General features: G+C 36.5%; 1 protein-coding gene and 1 pseudogene across 1 annotated transcript; both read right to left on the bottom strand.

Annotated features, from left to right (window-relative positions):
* Nucleotides 1-1,670: 1,670 nt before the first annotated feature.
* LOC103304921 (UDP-glucuronosyltransferase 2A3-like) lies at nucleotides 1,671-16,997 on the bottom strand. Its single transcript, XM_054728605.1, has 6 exons — nucleotides 16,274-16,997; nucleotides 7,719-7,867; nucleotides 4,303-4,434; nucleotides 3,013-3,100; nucleotides 2,384-2,603; nucleotides 1,671-1,950 (listed from the first exon to the last, which is right to left on the bottom strand). Exons 1-6 carry the CDS (start codon nucleotides 16,995-16,997, stop codon nucleotides 1,671-1,673), a joined length of 1,593 nt encoding a protein of 530 aa, XP_054584580.1.
* LOC129151953 (protein dpy-30 homolog) lies at nucleotides 6,304-6,634 on the bottom strand (annotated as a pseudogene).
* Nucleotides 16,998-19,422: the final 2,425 nt, after the last annotated feature.

Below are 19,422 nucleotides of genomic sequence, written 5' to 3'. Positions count from 1 at the left end.
GATCGGAAATGATTTCTTTGATTATAGTATAGTACTAGAGGCCTGATACTTGAAATCCTTGCAAGAGTAGGCCTTCCTTCCCCTGGCTGCTGGCACTCGCTTCCCTCTGGCATCTAGGACCCATGCTTCCCTTTGACCACTGGCTTCATCCAGAAGGTTGTCCAGAAGGATGTCCCATCTAATTAACATATTATGCTTTTATTATTATAGATTTTTACTTAAATTATAATACCAGTGATTTTTAAATATAATGAATTCACATTCAACTTTAAGGTTATCAATTGTATTGGTCTTTAAGAATCTCATTAAAATTAATAAAACAATTTTTCTATAATTACATAATTTATTTCTCTTAAGATAACCTCTTTACTTTTAAAACATTCCTGACATCTCCACTTATTGGGGAAAATAAATCATTTCATTGGTTATCTTTATTGTCTAAAGACATGCTCAGAACTGTCCCTAGAACATAAAAGGCACACAAGAAATATTTATTGATTAAAGGCAAAAACAGGCATAATTGTTTGGTAGAGCTTGTTATCGACAGAATTGTGTACCCCTCTCAAATTTATGTATTGAAGCCTTAACTCCCAATATGACTATATTTGTAGATAAGACCTTTAACAAGATATTTACAGTTAACTTAGGTCAAGAAGGTGTCCTCTAAGGACTTGTATCCTTCTAAGAAGAAGAAGAGACATAAGGCATCTTTTTCTTACCATGTGCATATAGAGAAAAGGCCATGAGAGGACAAAGGTTGAAGGTCACTCTCTGCAGTCAGCAAGGATGCCTCACCAGAAAGCAACTCTGCTGGCATCTTTTCTTTTTTAAAAAAATATGTATCTTTATTGATTTCAGAGAGGAAGGGAGAGGGATAGAGAGATAGAGATATCAATGATGAGAGAATAATTGATTGGCCACCTCCTGCACGCCCCCTACTGGGAATAGAGCAGGCAACACGGGCATGTGCCCTGATGGAAATGGAACAGTGTCCTCTTAGTTCATAGGTCAACCACTGAACCACCTCAGCCAGGCCCTGCTGGCATCTTCATCTTGCACATCTCGCCTCCAGAATTGTGAAAAATAAATTTCTGTTGCTTATGCCGATGAGACTGCAGTATCTTGTTATGGCACCTGAGCAGACTAATGCTGAGTTTATTGGAAACTTTGTAAACATTCCAAAGCAGAATGTCTTATCATTATTATTTTCAATTTTGGCCTAATCCTAACAACATTGGGCAAGTAGAGAGGCTTATTTAAAATGGAAATCTTATTTTCATAGCAAAATAATTTTTGAGGACATCTCCGTTTATATGATCAGTTGCAACTGGTGAACTGTATAATTCTCAGCTCTCCACATTCATGAAATTGGGCTCATATTTTGTTATTTCCAGCAATCATCGTATCACTGAATGTTATACAATTAAAATAGTGATATCATGAATATAATTTTTAGAATTATTAATGTCTCTAAGTGGATAAAGAGGAAGAGGCTAAACCTCTCTGAGGATATCAAAGAAGAATGGGACATGCTCACCAGTTAATGATCTTGTGAAATTCTAGGATGTCTCTTTAGGCTATAAAAAGAGGAATTTGAAAATTGAAAACAAGAAGGAAGTGCAGGAATAAACAGGTTTGTCCACTCAGATCTTTGCCTAAGTTGGAAAGATCTATTCTCTCTTTTTCCTTTTTCCAGTTTTACCAAATTTTCGACAAGAAAATAAACAACATTTTGTGATCAAGAATATAGCAGATGCTGCACAGGCCAGCAGGAACCCAATCACATCCAAAGAGTGGTACTGGAACCAGGTGAGGTTGTGAGCAGCTGCCCGCAGGTGTTTGGCTCCTTTGTGGCGCATGACGTACTCGATCCAGAAGACCGCTCTATCTAGAGGCTTTACAGGTTGATCGTGGTGAATCCTTGATAACCTCATCACATTCTCTTTATAGCTGGAAGGCAAATAAGGAAGAAGGCAAAAGATAAAGAAATGAATGCAATTGTGTTTTGTTTGTCACATGATACCTGTTATAAAAATTAATCTAAGGGCCACAGAATTGTTACATGAACACTGCTCATTGTATAGCATTTGACATGTATAGTAAGGAGATGGTAAAATAAATATATTATTAACATCATGTGGTTAAATAGGGGAATAGAAAAAATAATAAGAATAAAACAGTTGTTAATTGAAGCTTAATTTTTCTGAGCTGGTAGGGTGACATTGAATGAAATATGGTTTCCAGAAGATTTCCAAGACCAAGATGGTGAATGGTCCAAGATTATGTGAAAAGACCCATTAAAAGGTAAGCATGATCTCTAACATTTTCTTGTCTGGTGTTTAATACAATCAGTGGTAATCCTTTAGAAGGAAGTAGTACTTACGAAGGATCATTAATGACTGTTCTCAAGGCCTTTAGTAAGTCTGCACTTGTCATTGTGTGCATGTTCACCTCCACAGCCGCTCCTTTGGCCTTCATGTGAGCAATGTTATCATGCTGATCAGCAAACATGGGAATTCCCACCATAGGGACCCCATGATAAATACCTTCATAGATCCCATTTATTCCACCATGAGTGATAAAAGCTTTGGTTTTTGGATGACCTAGTTTGGAGATAGAATGAGAAGCGGGTGAAATTTTTATTTTAATGCATGAACAGAAATTCAGAGACAGAAGAGGAAGATCTATGGGACAAGTTACTGAAGAAGTCAGTATTTTCTATAATATCTCCTGTAAGGCACTGCTACCACAGAAAATTGTTATCCCAGAAAAAGGAGGCATTAATTCCCTCTTGTGTTGCCTGAAACTTTTATCTAATTTCATAGCAAGTATGAATCTATAAAATTAATGGTCAAATATTTAATTATATTTTTATGAATTGGAGGTAAAATGAAAAATATTTACTATTATTAACTATTTGTTCATATCAGCTTTTATGTTATTATTAGCTGTTAAAGAATTAATCAACTTATCCATCAACTACTATATAGACTTTCTTCTCTTTAGTCTTACCAAGAAGATCATTCTGGGGTAGCCAGTCGTAGAGCTGAGTGTTGGTTCCTAATTTGGCTGGTTTCTTCCCTTTGTATCTCCACAAAACCTGTGGAAAACGGTGAATATATTTCACAAGTAATACCACAGGATAATGATGTTTTAAAGTTGTAGAGTTTGTATATATCATGCATCTACTTTAGGTGATAGTTGAGAAGGGAGTATAGATGTATACTTTATAAACACAAAGAAATAGTGGGACTGTTTATAACAACTTTTTTAAAGGGTTTGTGGTAGTTGCGTGTTATCATTTTGTCTATTATCACTAAGAACTTCCAGGAGTGAGATTAGAAGGGAAGAATTAGAAAATAATGCCATGATAGCCTAATGTATCAGAGTTTGGGAGTTAAAATTTTTGTGGCTACGGGATCTCTGTATAAATTTTTGTCACTGGAAATCCTAGCTTTATTTTCATATTTGTGTTTACTACAAATATCATTGCTTTAGATTTTAGCTACTTATTTTTTGGATGACTGGTTATCATTTCATCCTCCATTTCTTTCTATCTTCTTTTTTCTCCCACAACTTCTTTTTTAAAGTAAAAATAAGGTAGTGCTTTTGCTTATATTCCAAAGTTTGGTTAAGTATTCTGTTTGGTTTGTTTCTGCAATTATTCTATTTGCATTTATATATAATTTTTATAGAACTTTAAGGAATTTAACCAAATATAGAAATAAAAAGAGCTATTCAATGTTTTATAAATAGCAATAAATAAAGAGCTATAATTTAAATGGTGGTGATACCATTAAAATGAATTGAATATCATGTTAGGACATGAAAATTGCTAGACTATATTAACATTTCTATGGCCTTTTAATTCTAGAAAATGTTAATTAAAATGCTAAGTTAATCTAGATTCTACTTCTGTGCTCAACTATGATGAATCAAATCCTAATACAAACAAAGACATGGAGGATATTCTTATGCCACCTTCATACCTATGTTTGTCATTTCATTTCTCCCTTTTCCTGGTCCTGGAGTAAATTCACTTCAGAACTATTTTGGGAATCGTTAGAACAGGCCTTATGATTTCACACAAAATGGCTCTTAATGTTTTCATATCTATTTCATTGAAAACAAATGATTGTAGCAGCAAAGGTCAGCAAGCAAGGTCCAAATATGCCTACACTCACTATTGTAATGTTTTACAAATTTTTACTTAATACTGGTACCTGATATGTTAAGTGTAAAATGAGATTCAACTTTCAGTGGGAAAGACACCAGCCCAGCAGGATTAAAGGTTGTACTAACCTTCTGTGGAATCTGGGCAAGGGCTGAGGCAATAAGATTGCCCTTTTCTTCTGTGAGATTTTGGATGACTGAACCCAGAGAAAACACCACAATACCATTTTTGCCTGAGCTCTGGACAAATTCTTCTATTTCCTGTAGAGAAACAATTATTTGTATTATGGATCTCCATTTTGTTAGGGAATAAAATAAAGTTCTGTTATACTTCTAAAATAAAGATTCAAGGGAATTGTCAGAGGCCTGGTTAGATTTTTTTTTTTAAATATATTTTATTGATTTTTACAGAGAGGAAGTGAGAGGGATAGAGAGTTAGAAACATCGATGAGAGAGAATCATCGATCAGCTGCCTCCTGCACACTCCCCTACTGGGGATGTGCCCGCAACCAAGGTACATGCCCTTGACCGGAATCGAACCTGGGACCTTTCAGTCTGCAGGCCGACGCTCTATCCACTGAGCCAAACCGGTTTCGGCAGATTTTTAAAAAATACTTGTCACTAGAACCACCTACTCTCTTTAGGAGGAAATATATAATGTGATATACAGACAATGTATTGTAGATTTGTACAGTTGAAACTTATATAAATTTATTAACCAATGTCACCCCAATGAAGATAATTATAATAAATACATAAATAAAATCTATGGCTTACATACATATCATTGGTTAGTGAATAACCATAGAACCAAACCATTATATCAGAGGGTCAGGTGGTAAGAATACAGTACAATTCATGGTTGATGTATTTTCATGTTACGTACCATGTTTAATTTTATTAAAAACTGAGTACTACACAAGCTCATAAAAAAATTCTTGAAAAGAAAACCCCCAAATGGGTTTGAATTAGGCATCTGACAGTTTACATCTAATAAATCATTACTGTGTTGATCTGCCTATGGCTTCATTGATAATTTTCTCATGTTCAAGTCTTCCTTTATTAATATGCCTAAGCAGATATTTGTTAGAATTGTGGTATCTATAATAATAAAAGGGTAATATGCTAATTAGATGAGACATCCTTCTGGATGTCATTCCAGACATCCTTCCAGACAAAGCAGGGGCCAGAGCGAAGCCCGGGTCACGGGTACCTACCATTGGCCAGAGCAAAGCCAGCCTAGGCCCCAGGTGCCAGCAGGCGGGTGGAGGGAAACCAGCCTGGGTCCCCGGTGCCAGAGGGAAGCCAGTGCCTGCAGCCAAGGGAAGGAAGGCCTACTCTTGCATAGATTTCGTGCATTGGGCCTCCAGTATAGTAATAGTAATGTATTGGAAAAAGAGATATAACATATTTAAAAAGCTCTATAATCATAAATCACTTTTAGAAGATAGTGATTGCCTATCTTTCTGATGTAGAAAACTCCCAACTCAGTGGACACTAGCTACATGTTCTTACCTTCAGCCTTAGCACCGAGTTGATACATAGCTACTTCTGTAAATTAAACTGCCTCACCATTTAGAGTTGTGCAAGTTGGCCATGGGAAACTCTGGGTTTGGACCCAGTCAGATCATATTCTACGAGAACGATATCCTCTAGACATGCATCATGTATTCCAACTCTGGAGTCACATATTCCCCAATTAAAGACTGTTAAATGACCAGAAAAGAGATGATGTCAAAGTGGACTATGTCAGCTTCATTAATATTAGGAGGACATATTTGATCCCACAGAAATTATCTTGTTATTATTTTGATTCACCTCCCCAAACACATGGAGTTTGAATAAAACGTGTGTGTGTTCTTGATTGACAGACCTGTCATCATCATTTTTGCTTTCTTTTGATGTCTTAACACTTTATTTTGAAGGTGATTTAAAAAACAAATTTAAGGACAATCAGAGAAAAAATGCACAGTATACACTCATTAAATAAGTATTGTGATGAAATAAAAATAAGTGAAATACATTATCTTCTGCAACTCTAGTAATAAGTTGTTATTCTGAAGTTTCTTATACTTCTAAAAGGGAGGTGGGGGAGTTATGACTATTAAAGCTGCCTTTTAATCACAGAAACCAAATTTTTCTGTTCTTCCCAATAAGTCAGTTTCCATCTTCCAGCTCTGACTTGTTTTTTTTTTTTTAAGATATGATGCTAGAAATTCAAAAGGATTTGGCAGTCTTTCCTTTGCAAGAACAACAATTTTCTGTAATAAGATAGGCATAACAATCTGATCCAGGTAGGTACATTTGGCAAAGACTGCAGATTCACTTTCTGTTTTGATGATTTTTCTGCATTAATATTCTCAGTTTTCACTATCCTCTCACCATTATCTGTGGGACTATTCTCAGAATGAGGATTTTCTGAAACCTGTGCCTGTCTTTCCAGCATCTGCTCTGGCTCCATGCCAGACCCTGCAAGTCACAGTTTCTGGATACCAATCCATGCCAGAGCCTTCCATTTCTAAGAGCCCTCTGTAAAATAAATCAAGAATTCTCCTAGGAACATCATGTACCCTAAAAACTTCCTAAAGGGATTTTCAAAATATTCTCACAGTACAAGTAAATGCGGGCTTTCCTCTTCACTCACTATTGATAGTTCAACACAGTACCTATGTAATGCTTATCTATTACTCATTTGTTTCTCAATACTGTTTTCTTTTAACATCCCTGACACTCTACATTTTTTCTTTGAAGACTTAAGAATGTGGTATACAATTATCTTTTTTATTCCAAAAGAAACCTGACATCAGGTTGGTAAAGAATCAAGCCAAGATTGGGTCTCTCATTTTCCTGAACTCTTATGCTGGTGACCTCCAATATTTCCTTAGCTTTGTGTTGAGCTTGAGACCACATATTACTCAAAGACTTCTAGAAAATTCTTCCTGAAAATTCCACTTTTTTCTTTAAGTAAATAGTCACAATATAGAACTCATTGTATTAGTCTCAAATAAATTTTATCTTATGTTTTCTATTTCAGTGGAAGCCATCACTATCAAATAAACATTGAAAATGAAAATCCAAGAGTCATCTTCATTTCCTTCTCTTCCTTTAACTCTTACTTCCCCTCTCACCCAGCAAATAGCATGGAACTTATCCCAGTGTCTCATCAAAGCATGTTTATCTCCCAACCATCATAATATATGCCCATTTTCATAACTTTGTCACGATTGTGAAGAATACAACAGCAGTGTCCTTGGTGATTTCTATGGCTCCGGTTTCCAGTTGTTCCTATCAATTATCCATATTGTAAACACAATGATATTTTAAGATGTGCTTCCATCATGCCATTTTATTTTCAGCCTGATTTCCCAATATAATACCTAAAATACCTATAAATAACTCACAAGAGCCCTCTGGCATGGAAATAGAGTTGGCCATCCAATGATATTCAACATCATGTTTCCTTACCAAGACTGTAAGCTTTAAAAGGAAATCAGGTATCATATCATAAGGTACATACATAAAGTCCATCAATGCTGTAGTTTTACCTTAGGTAACGGTTTGGCAGGTTTACAGTGTAATCCTCCAACAAATTCAAAATTAGGTAGGTATGGACGAGGAAATTCAAAATCCCAATATGTTCGAATTAACCAAATTTCAGCTTTCCCCAGAGTCTCACATAATGTAGTGGGTCTTCCTGGAAAAAAAAAAATTGGGTAGACGGAATTAGACTATAAGTTGAATGGGAAAATTGACCCACTAACTTTATGATTATCAAGGAAAAAATAAGTTTAGCTCTTCTAGAATAATATGGTTTTAGATGTCAAATGAAAAGGGGCATTAATACAATAAAAATGGAATAAAAAACAAATAGAAAAATAAATAAAGATGAAAGAAAGAAAAGAGAAAGTAAAAAAGGAAAAATAGATTATTTGTAAGTTTATTTTTACAAGATAAAAGAAACCTAACGTGTAAACACAACTCCAAACTGCTAATTAATTTATTGCTATTTTTTTTTTCTCTCCAACTGAATGGCAGATGATAGATTAGCTCCACAATATCTGCACCAATCACCCCTCAATGGTTTCTAGTTTTCTAGTCAGGAATATGTCCATATCCTCTCCAGCATGTTTTAATTTCAGGATTAGTAATATTGTTATAGAATCCCATCAATATCCGTCGACCTCATCCTTCTGAGTTATATCTCATCACTTCAATTCATGGGACACTATTTTATTAGTAAGAACCCCATGAGTAATTCATACTCATGATGACCCTCTTTTTGGGATATGTGATACATAAATACATACTACAGTCATCACACACCTTTTTACTGCTGTCTTTACTGCTGCCTTACTGATGTGTTTTGAAGGGTATTTAAGGCATTAATTTCAGTGTTTTATCCAGAAGAATGACTAATTGCAAATAACAAAGTCATTAACTTCTCTTTATAAAAAATACATGTTTTATAACTGAGAGGAAATGGGAAAAAAACAGGTGAGAATCCTTTTCACTTTATATGATTTCTATCTTCTTGAATTTGAAGAGACATTGCCTGTGTCCCAATATGTGGACTATCTTTGAAAATGACCTATGCGTACTCCCAAATATGTATATTCTGTGGCTTTGGGGTGAAGTGTTCTAAAGATATCAATTAATTCCATCTGATCCAGTGAGTCATTTAGGATTGCTGTTTCTTTGCTGATTTTTTTGTTTAAAGGATTTATCCAGTGGTGTTAGTGGGGTTTAAAGTCATACACCTTTTTACTGCTGTCTTACTTTACTGCTGCCTTACTGATGTGTTTTAAATGATATTTAGGGTATTAATTTTAGATTTTTATGCAGGAAAATGACTAATTGCAAATAACCAAGTCATTAATTTCTGTTTATGAAAAATACATGTTTTATAACTGAGAGGAAGGGGGGAAAAAACAGGTGAGAATCCTTTTCACTTTAGGATTCTAATTAAAGTTGATGGTGACATAAACCCAGGGAGGATAGCCTCATTTTATAATCATTACTTTTTAATGTGAGGTCATTTAGTCCAAAGGCTGTAATTTGATAAGGAAGAAGCTTTGACCAAGGATATTCAGTTTGAAATTTCCAGAGATTAGATTAGAACTCCATCCCTTTGCTTCTGAATTAATGTCTTTTTGCCATCTGGATGTCTACTTTTTTTGAGACTCAAATTGTGCCTTGATTACAAACCCAAAGGTGATATTTTTATTAGTCATTATTTTATTTAAATTAATCATTTTTCTGCTTAAGTGGTTAAGTTTATATGACCTTAGCTTCATTTTAGAAAGACAACTTAAAGTAATTAGGAAAATTTGACATTTAAAGTAATGATTCACAATAATGGGTACAGAAGAATTAATAGAAAGAGAATGAAAATGAATTTAAGTATAAAACAAACTGTAAATAATTTCATAAATTATATTTGAAATGTTACATATGAGGAATTATGGACATAAAACTGTAATAAAATAGATAAATACCTCCTTTTTTAGTTATATAATTTACCTAAAATTGAGTTATATAATAAAAATGGATAATTCTAAATATATGTATGTCATGTGGGTTAAATTAATGGTTTAAATTTAACTACCAAGTAGATATTATTATTAAATGAATCTGTTAGTTTAAGTGAGTTAAGTGGGATGGTTTTAAATTTTAAATACTTATTGCGTGAATACATTCTTAGTACAATTTTTGTTTAATAGAAGAAGCTCTTTTTCTCCTCCTTCTATAATGATTCTATCCTTTTCCTCAAGTTGAGGCTTTTCATAGGTCTTTACTCATAACCTTATCATGCCCAAATGTGGCAGTGACATATTGTAATTTTCAGTTACCACTGAGGGTAGTTTTGAGCCAAGATTTTTGTATTTTTTTTCCTGTATTTATAGGGCCTAGTAAGCAGTGTGCTCCCAGCATACATAATGATTATAGAGATAATTAATTATAGAAAGTCATTACATTTGAGTTTAAATCATGGGTATATAAAAGGATTCAAATATATATATATATGTATTTATTGATTTCAAAGAGGAGTGGAGAGCAAGTGAGAGAGAAGAAACATCAATGGTAAGAAATAATCATCAATTGGCTCCCCCTATAATGCCCCACACTGGGGATCTAGCCTGCAACCCAGGCAAGAGCCCATACCTAAAATCGAACAGTGACCTCCTAGTTCATAGATGGATGCTCAACCACTGAGCAACATCAGCTGTGCTCAAAGGTTTTTTAAAAAGTTGGTTTCTTTGAACATTAGTTCTGTGAAACAATTTGATATTCAGTAAATTAGATTAGATCATATATTTAGTGCGAGATATGATCTTTTGTTTGTTCTTGTCTGTGCTTCTCAAAGATAGTTGAAGTAGAAGCCTGTCTAAGTTGATTTATTCAAATCACAGCTAAGTGTATGAAATTGCAAATAAAAGCATTTTAAGCACAAAAAATATTAAAAATAGTTTCAATAGGTATATATCAACTTATTAATTAATGGTTCTCTTTAACTGCTCAAGATACAAAATATTTTAGAATTTTCTAATTACTTTTTCAGTTTTTGTGTAGCATTCTTCCCCAAAATATAAAGTATCCTAGGAATATTTTTCAAAACCAGCCATGATAAACTTGTACAAATACTCAAAAAAATATTAGCAAATAAGACTCAACAACATATTAGAAAGATCATAAACCATGACCAAGTGGAATTTATTTCAGGATTCAAGGCTGTAGAATATTTACAAATCAACAAATATTATACATTACATAAACAAATTGAAAGACAAAAAGCACATGATTATATCAATAGATGCAGAAAAAGTGTTTGAAAAAACTCTGACACCATTTTTGATAAAAATTCTCAGCAAAGTGGGAATAGAGGAATCATACTTTGACATAATAAAGGTCAAATATGACAAATGTATAGCCAATATCATACTCAGTTGGCAAAAACTAAAACCATTTCCCTTAAGAATAAGTATAAGATGGGGATATCTGCTTTTACTACTCTTCAATATAGTACTAGAAGTTCTAGCCACTATATTGATTTCAGAGAATAAAGAAGAGGGATTGAGAGAGAAGAAACATCAATGATGAGAGATAATCATTGATCTACTGCCTCCTGCACACCCCTACGTCGGATAAAGCCTGCAACCTGGGTTTGAGCTCTGACTGGGTATAGAACTGTGAGCTTGTGCTTTATAGGTCAATGCTCAACTATGAGCCACACTTGCCAGGCTCAATGGTATTTTTATACAACAATAATGATCTATCAGAAAGAGAAACTAAAAAAAAAAAAAAATACAGGGGAGAAACCAAGATGGCAGCATAGGTAAACACCTGAACTTCTGCCTAACACAACAATTTCAAAACTACAACTAAAAGACAAAACAAACATCATCCAGAACCACAGTAAGGCTGGCTGAGTGGAAATTATACAACTAGAAGGAAAGAGAAAAGCACATTGAGATTCAGAGGAGCTGTGGAAGTAAAAGCAGAGGTACGGAGGGGCGCGCGTGGAGGGGGGCTGGCAACTGAGTACTCGGCTGTCTTTTTCAAGCTGGAGGGAGACAAAAGCTCCCAACTACTCTGAACTCTAGTTTTGGGTGAGACTCTGGGGATCCAGACTCATATGGACAGAAATGGACTGTCTGGGAGCTGGCAGAACTCGAGGGCGGCTTTCTCTCAGAGGTACTTGTCACAATTACCATGGGACACTGAGACCCGGCGGCCTCTTAGGGCAGGGCTGATGGGAAGTCATTCTTGTTTGCTCTTCCCTGAGACTTAGCCCCACCTCAGCTGTGCATAGAGTCTTTTGCATTTGAATGGCCTGGTTCTTTGAAATCTAAACTTACCTAACAAACTGCATCTGAGACAGTGAGACCTAGAACATCCAAAAGAAGGCCAAGGCCCTGCAGTAGCTGGCATGTCTTCACAGCTGGGCCTCATCTGGGCACCTCCAAAACCCAAACAAAGAAGAGGAATCTGCAGAACTCTCCATAAATCTTGCTGGGTGGCCTCAGGCAGAGGCTAACTTAGCACATCCTTGGAGATTCAAGAGCCAGTGTACCCCAGTGGTCATAGTGGGACCATCTAGATTACAACTCCTCAGATCCATAAGGGACACACTCAGGAGGCAGACTCAGTGAGCACCAAAGCCCCACTGAAGCAAGTTTTGCCCCATAAGGGTGTCTCCAGCACAGAAGTTCTCCCATAGTAGAAACAGCTAATCCTCACAGCCAATTGGCCTGGAGGTCAATTCCTCCCAGTGACACCAACAACAATCTAGGCTTAACTACAAGACTGTGCACACAGACCACAAAGGGGTGCACCAAGAGTTCCCACCTCAGGTAACTGGGGAGGCTAAAACACTGGGCCCTATAGGACACCTAGCACACAAAGTCACTCTATCAATTCAGGGAAGCAGCCAAAATGTAGAGACAAAGAAACAGGTCACAAACGAAAGAAATGGAGGAAAGCAAACTACTGGATATAGAGTTCAAAACCATGGTTATAAGGTTTTTCAAGAATTTTCTAGAAAAGACTGATAAATTTAGTGAGACCCTTGAGGATATGAAAAAGGACCAATCGGAAATTAAGCATGCACTGACTAAAATAAAAAATAATATACAGAGATCCAACAACAGACTAGAGGATCACAAGAATCAAGTCAAAGATTTTAACTACAAAGAAGCAAAAAACACCCAACCAGAAAAGCAAAAGGAAAAAATAATCTAAAAATATAAAGATAGTGTAAGGAGCCTCTGGGAAAACTTCAAGCATACCAACATCCCAATTATGGGAGTGCCAGAAGAAGAGAGAGAGAAAGATACTGAAAAACCTATTTGAAGAAATAATGACCAAAAACTTCTCCCACCTGCTATAAGAAATAGACTTATAAGTCCAGGAAGCACACAGAACCCCAAACAAAAGGAATCCAAAGAGGACCACACCAAGACACATCATAATTAAAATTCCAAGATCAAAAGACAAAGAGAGAATATTAAAAGCAGCAAGAGAAAAACAGTTAGTTGCCTACAAGGGAGCACCCATACAATTGTCAGCTGATTTCTCAACAGAAACTATGCAGGCCAGACGGGAGTGGCAAGAAATATTCAAAGTAATGAATAGCAATAACCTACAACCAAGATTACTCTACACAGCAAAGCTATCATTCAGAATGGAAGGTCAGATAAAGAGCTTCACAGATAAGAAAAAGCTAAAGGAGTTCATCACCATCAAACCAGAATTATATGAAATGCTGAAAGGTAATCTTTAAGAAGAGGAAGAAGAAGAAAAAGGTAAAGATAAAAATTATGAACAACAAATACATATCTATCAACAAGTGAAACTAAAAATCAAGTGAATAAAAAATCTGATGAACAGAATAAACTGGTGGATATAATGGAATCAGGGGCATAGAAAGGGAGTGGACTGACAATTCTCGGGGGGGGGGAAGGGGTGTGGGGGGTGCAAGAAGAGACTGGACAAAAATCATACACCTATAGATGAGGACAATGTGTTCGGGGATAAGGGCAGAGTGTGGGGTAGGAACCGGGTGGAGGGGAGCTATGGGGGAAAAAAAGGGGAACAGTTATAGTAATCTCAACAATAAAGATTTATTTTTAAAAATCCATTTACCATTGCAACAAAATATTTCAGATGCTTAGGAATAAACTTAACCAAGAAGGTAAAACACTTGTACTTGGAAAACTATAGGACATTGATAAAAGAAGTAGAAGAACATAAAAACAAGTGAAAGGATATACCATGTTCATGGATTGGTACACTTAACATAATTAAAATGTTCATACTATCTAAAGCAATCTATAGATTCAATGCAATCCTTATTAAAATACCAACAACATATTTCACAGATCTAAAATAAATACTCCAAAAATTTATATGAAATGAAAAATGATTCCAAATAGCTGCAGCAATCTTGAGAAAGAAGATCAAAGTTGGAGGGATCACAATACTAGATATCAAGTTATGCTACAAAGCAAATCAAAACAGCTTGGTACTGGCACAAGAACAGACATATAGATCAATGGAACAGAAAGAGAACCCAGAAATCAATCCAAGCTCAATGAATGTTTGACAAAGGAGGCAAGAGCATACAGTGAAGTTAAGACGGTCTCTTCAATAAATGGTGTGAAAATTAAACAGATACATGCAGAACATGAAAACTAGACCATCAACTAGTAAACTCTACTAGTAAACATACACAACAGTAAACTCTAAATGGACACAAGATTTATATATAATTTATGAAACCTTAAAAGTCTTAGAGAAAAACATAGGCAGCAAAATATGAGACATCGCACGTAACAATGCATTTATGGGTTTATCTCCTAGGGCAAGGGAAACATAAAAAATAAACAAATGGGACTACATCAAACTAAAAAGCTTTTGCACAGCAAAGGGAACCAGTATGAAAATGTAAATGTAGCCCATTGTATGGGAGCACATATTTGCCACTGATATATCAAATAAGGGGTTAATTTCCAAAATATATAAAGTACTCATACAACTCAACAAAAAGAAGTCAAATAACCAATTAAAAAATTGGGCAGAGGACGTGAATAGATGCTTTCTTAAAGAGTAGGATAAATGGCCAAGATATATGAAAAAAAAAATGCTCAAGGTCACTAATCTTCAGAGAGATACAAATAAAAATGACAATGAGCTATCACCTCATACCTGCCACCATTTATTGATGGCTACCATCAATAAATCAACAAACAAGTGTAGAATTTCCTCAAAAAATTAAACAATAGAACTGACATTTGATCCAGTGATTCCACTTCTAGGAATATATCCTAAGAATACCAAAACAGCAATCAGAAAGAATGTATGCACCCCTATATTCATAGCATTGTCATTTACAATAGGTAAGATATAGGAACAGTTCAAGTGCCAATCAGTAGATGAATGGATAAAAATGCTGTGGTACATTTATACAGTGGAATAATATGCAGCTATAGAATAGGAAGATCTATTACCATTTGAGACAACATGGAGGGACCTGGAGATGATTATGCTAAGTGAAATAAGCTAGTCAGAGAAAGAGAAATATCACATGGTGTCACCTCTATGTGGAAACTAATGGACACAATACACTGATGAATAAAATACAATCAGATGAATGGAAACATGGAACGGACTGATGAATCTTACAGGGAAGTGGGGAGTGAGGCAGTGGGAGGAGTTTAACCAAAGAACTTTTGCATATTCATGCATGGGTAGGGTCAATAGCCCTGGCCAGCTATCAGAGCAGATCAGGGCCTTCAGGCTGCTGGCCGGGGACTTCCTTCCCCCAGTTGCTGGCTGCCTGTGGGGACCTTTCTTCATTACGTGCCGCGCTCTGGTGATCAATGCACATCATAGTGAGTGGTCAAACTCCCAGTCAGTCAAACTCCGGAGGGAACAATTTGCATATTAACCTTTTATTATATAGGATATGCATTGTCCAAGAACACATGAAGGCCTAGGCGTGGAGGAAACTGGGTAGTTGAGAGCAAGGAGGGAATAAAGGAGGCAACATTTGTAATACTCTTGATAATAAACACAAAAAAAGAATGGTTGACACCCTGTTCTAGTAAAAATGGTATAAGATTGAGTATAACCATCACTAATTATAAAAAAAAAATTTGGGAGTGGATACAGGTGAATTAAATATAATATATTTGTTAATAATAATATTTTAGATTATTACAGGTATCAGACAAGTAGGTTATATTCCTCTTAGGATAAATATTATACTGTCTTCAAGAAGAATAGCTACCACTTCTTCTAATATGGAAACTCAATGTACTGTATTTATGTAATATCCAAATATGACCAACATTCCTAACAAGTATCAAGTTGTCTTATGATAAGTGGTTTGATGACTATAAAGACAGAGTAACCATGGCAAGAGATTTTTTGTTCCCATTTCCACTTAGTTTTGATAACCAGTTGATTACTGTAACTGGTAGAGTTTTAAATGAAAGATAGATATTTTAAAATTTTTTCTTCCATTTACTTAGATTCCCTTCACTTAGATTTCTAAATTTATTTTTATAACAAGTTTGAAATAAAAAGCAAAATGTCTTACCTAATGCCTCACTGTAAAACTGGTCCCAAAAATGAATGTCATAATCCCGGATCCATAAGTCAAAGAAAACAGAAAGCATTGTATTTTTTACTCTTTCCAGAAAGGTCATTCGGTCGGTAAGTCCCACCATCTGAACAGGAACATAGGAAGGTGGAGTGGGGAGTTTCCCACAGTGTTTCTCCTTCATGCCTCCCATAGACACTCTTAATGTGAACACAAAAGGGACTGCAAGCAATTCAGCCACCAGCTCTCCACAGGGCATCACAGGGTCTATAAGCATTACATCGTAGTTGGTTCCCTGGAGCTTCCTCATGAGTGTCTGGTTGTAGACTGCATGCTCACACAGGGTTTTTAGAGTTTCAGTTAGTTCAATAAAAACATCATTCAATCTTATTGTAGATCGCCAGGGTGTTAAGTTTGGCAAGTCATTCAAAATTACGTCCAGAAATTTGTCTTGTGCTCTCTCCATTAATTCTTTCGGATATTCTGGATGTAATACCTCGAAGTTCAGTGGGGAAGGTTTGCTGTAGTCAATGAGCTTAGTATGTGGAAAAGACAACACTGTTACCTCATGTCCTTTCTTTGTGAGTTCCTCTAGAATGGTCTTTATATTAAGCCAATGGCTCATGTCAACGGGCCATACCAGAACCTTTCCACCGAATCCACAGCCAGCACTACAGAGCTGCAACAGCAGAACCGCCAAAGCCCACTTCTTAGATAACATGACAGCAGCTCCGCCACTCACTGCTCCGCTGAGGTTTTAGGGTGTTTCTGCCCAGTGCAGAGACCAAATGGCAATAAAAACACATAGTAAGTTAAAAATTAACTTTAAAAGGAAACATTTTTGTGTTATATGCAAGGTTAATGTTTATTGGGGGAATAAAACAGAAATAAAAAAGATATCTGGGAAAATTTTTTCAAATTCCAGATTGGAAATAAAGAAAATAACAAACCACCTAAAGTTAATCTCTCTCTCTCTCTCTCTCTCTCTCTCTCTCTCTCTCTCTCTCTCACACACACACACACACACACACACACACACACACAAACACCCATTCTACTCTGTGTTTGAAGGTGGCAAGTGATTTAGGTGAACACATATTCCACATCATTTGCCCTATGTGAAATAGCAAATCATTTGCTTGGACACCTATGGGGAGTATTTTGATAAGAGTGTTATGACAAGTACAGGGTGTTCAGAATTCCAGAGAAAAAAACAATCCATTAAGAAATAATTGGAAACAACTGTAGTAAGGTAGATAACATATGAGGTGAGATGAAAGCCTTGGTAGGATTTAGGCAGTGAGGCAAAAGGACAGATTTCACAATGAATAGAGGAATAAAAAAAGTTCATGCGTATTTGGAAAACATTCCAGTGGGTATGGATTGCAGAGAAAGTTGTGGGAAGTAGGTTATAGAAGAAAGTTGGATTGAAGTAGGAGGCAATAGGTAGTGTAGAATGGTTTCAATTTTAATTTATAGGCAAAAGTTATTTACTCAAATTTTAAAGGAACATCATAAGATCAAATTTTCCCTTTAGCAAATTATTCTGACAGCTAAACATAGAATATATACAAAAGCAAGAGTTTAAAAGAAGGGAAACTGATTAAAAATGTGTATTGATAACTTAAACATGAGACTATAATAGCCTGAAACATGGATTAAAAATAGTAAATATGGATTTTTCAAGATGCTGGTGTAGTATGTGGACCTTTCTACCTCCTCTCAGAACCAAATTGGAAATAACACTAAATTAAGAAAACAATCATCCTGAATTACTAACTGAAGACTATTTGAAGAGGAGACTTTTAACATACAGTATATCAAAGATTTACAAAATAGTGATTAAACATTTATAGAATTTATAATGTAATCACCCCTATAATTCTAGTGCCCATCTGACACCATACATCATGTATGTACTTAACAAAGAATGCAGATGTTGTTATATTTATATTAGAAAATAATCGATTTTAACTGAGAAAGCATTACCCAAAATAAAAGTCAATGAAAAAATGAAAGTTTTCCAAATTTTTCATTCATTTGGAAGTTATATAATTTTATGTAAATGAAGTTATTACCACCTTAAACTATACTAACAAAAAGCGTAATATGCTAATTAGACCAGACAGCTGGACTATCTTCTGGACGTCATTCTGGACGTCCTTCGGGACAAAGCCATGGTGTCAGGGGCCATGGCAGAGGCAGTTGGTGGCAATCAAGCAGGCAGGTATAGTGGTTAGGGGTGATCAGGCTGGAAGGGTAGAGCAGTTAGCAGTGATCAGGGCAGCAGGGAGAGCCAATTAGGGGCGATCAGGCAGGTAGGCAGAGGTGGATAGGGGTGATCAGGCAGGCAGGCAGAGGGGTTAGGGACGATCAGGCATGCTGGAAGATGGGCAGTTAGGAGCCAGGGGTCCCAGACTGAGAGAGGGATGTCCGACTGCCAGTTTAGGCCCGATCCTAAACTGGCAGTCAGACATCCCACAAGGGGTCCCGGATTGGAGAGGGTACAGGCTGGGCTGAAGGACCCCTCCCCCAAGCGTGAATTTTATGCACTGGGCCTCTAGTCCTATATAATAAAAGGCTAATATGCAAATAGACCAAGCAACTGAACAACTGGTTGCTATGATGTGCGCTGACCACCAGTGGCCACGCGCGTAACATGGCAGGCGTTGGCCGCCTTGGGATGGTGGAGTAGGTGAATGGGGGCACCAGACCAAGGTGTGGTGCTGGTTGCTATCATCAGGGCAAGCCTCTGGTGGTTACTGAAAAATTTTGCTCCCATGCTCAATCCTCAGGAAGGGGTGTGCAGGAGGCAGCTAAATGATGTTTCGATCTCTCTATCCTTCTCCTCCTCTCTCCCTAAAATAAATAAAAACAATTTTTAAAAAATAAAATAAACTATATATATAAAAGCCTAAGTGACTGATCCACTGGTTGCTATGACACACACTGACCGAAGGGAACAGACGCTCAACAGTGCCGCAGTCCTGCCCGGTGCTTGCACCTGCTGCTGGTGCAGCGTGCTGGCCCCGATTGGTTGGCGCCCTCAGCTGGTGCCAGCAGCAGCTGCCAGCCCATATCACCGCTCAGGGCGTCTCCACCTCCCCCTGGTCCTGAGGGATAATCAGGGCCTGCAGTCACCTCTC

The sequence above is a fragment of the Eptesicus fuscus genome, chromosome 2 (genome assembly GCF_027574615.1).
Source record: "Eptesicus fuscus isolate TK198812 chromosome 2, DD_ASM_mEF_20220401, whole genome shotgun sequence".
NCBI classification, from domain to species: Eukaryota; Metazoa; Chordata; class Mammalia; order Chiroptera; family Vespertilionidae; genus Eptesicus; species Eptesicus fuscus.
The sequence above is the reverse complement of the archived record's forward strand: the minus strand, read 5'-3'. Positions and strand labels throughout refer to the sequence as shown.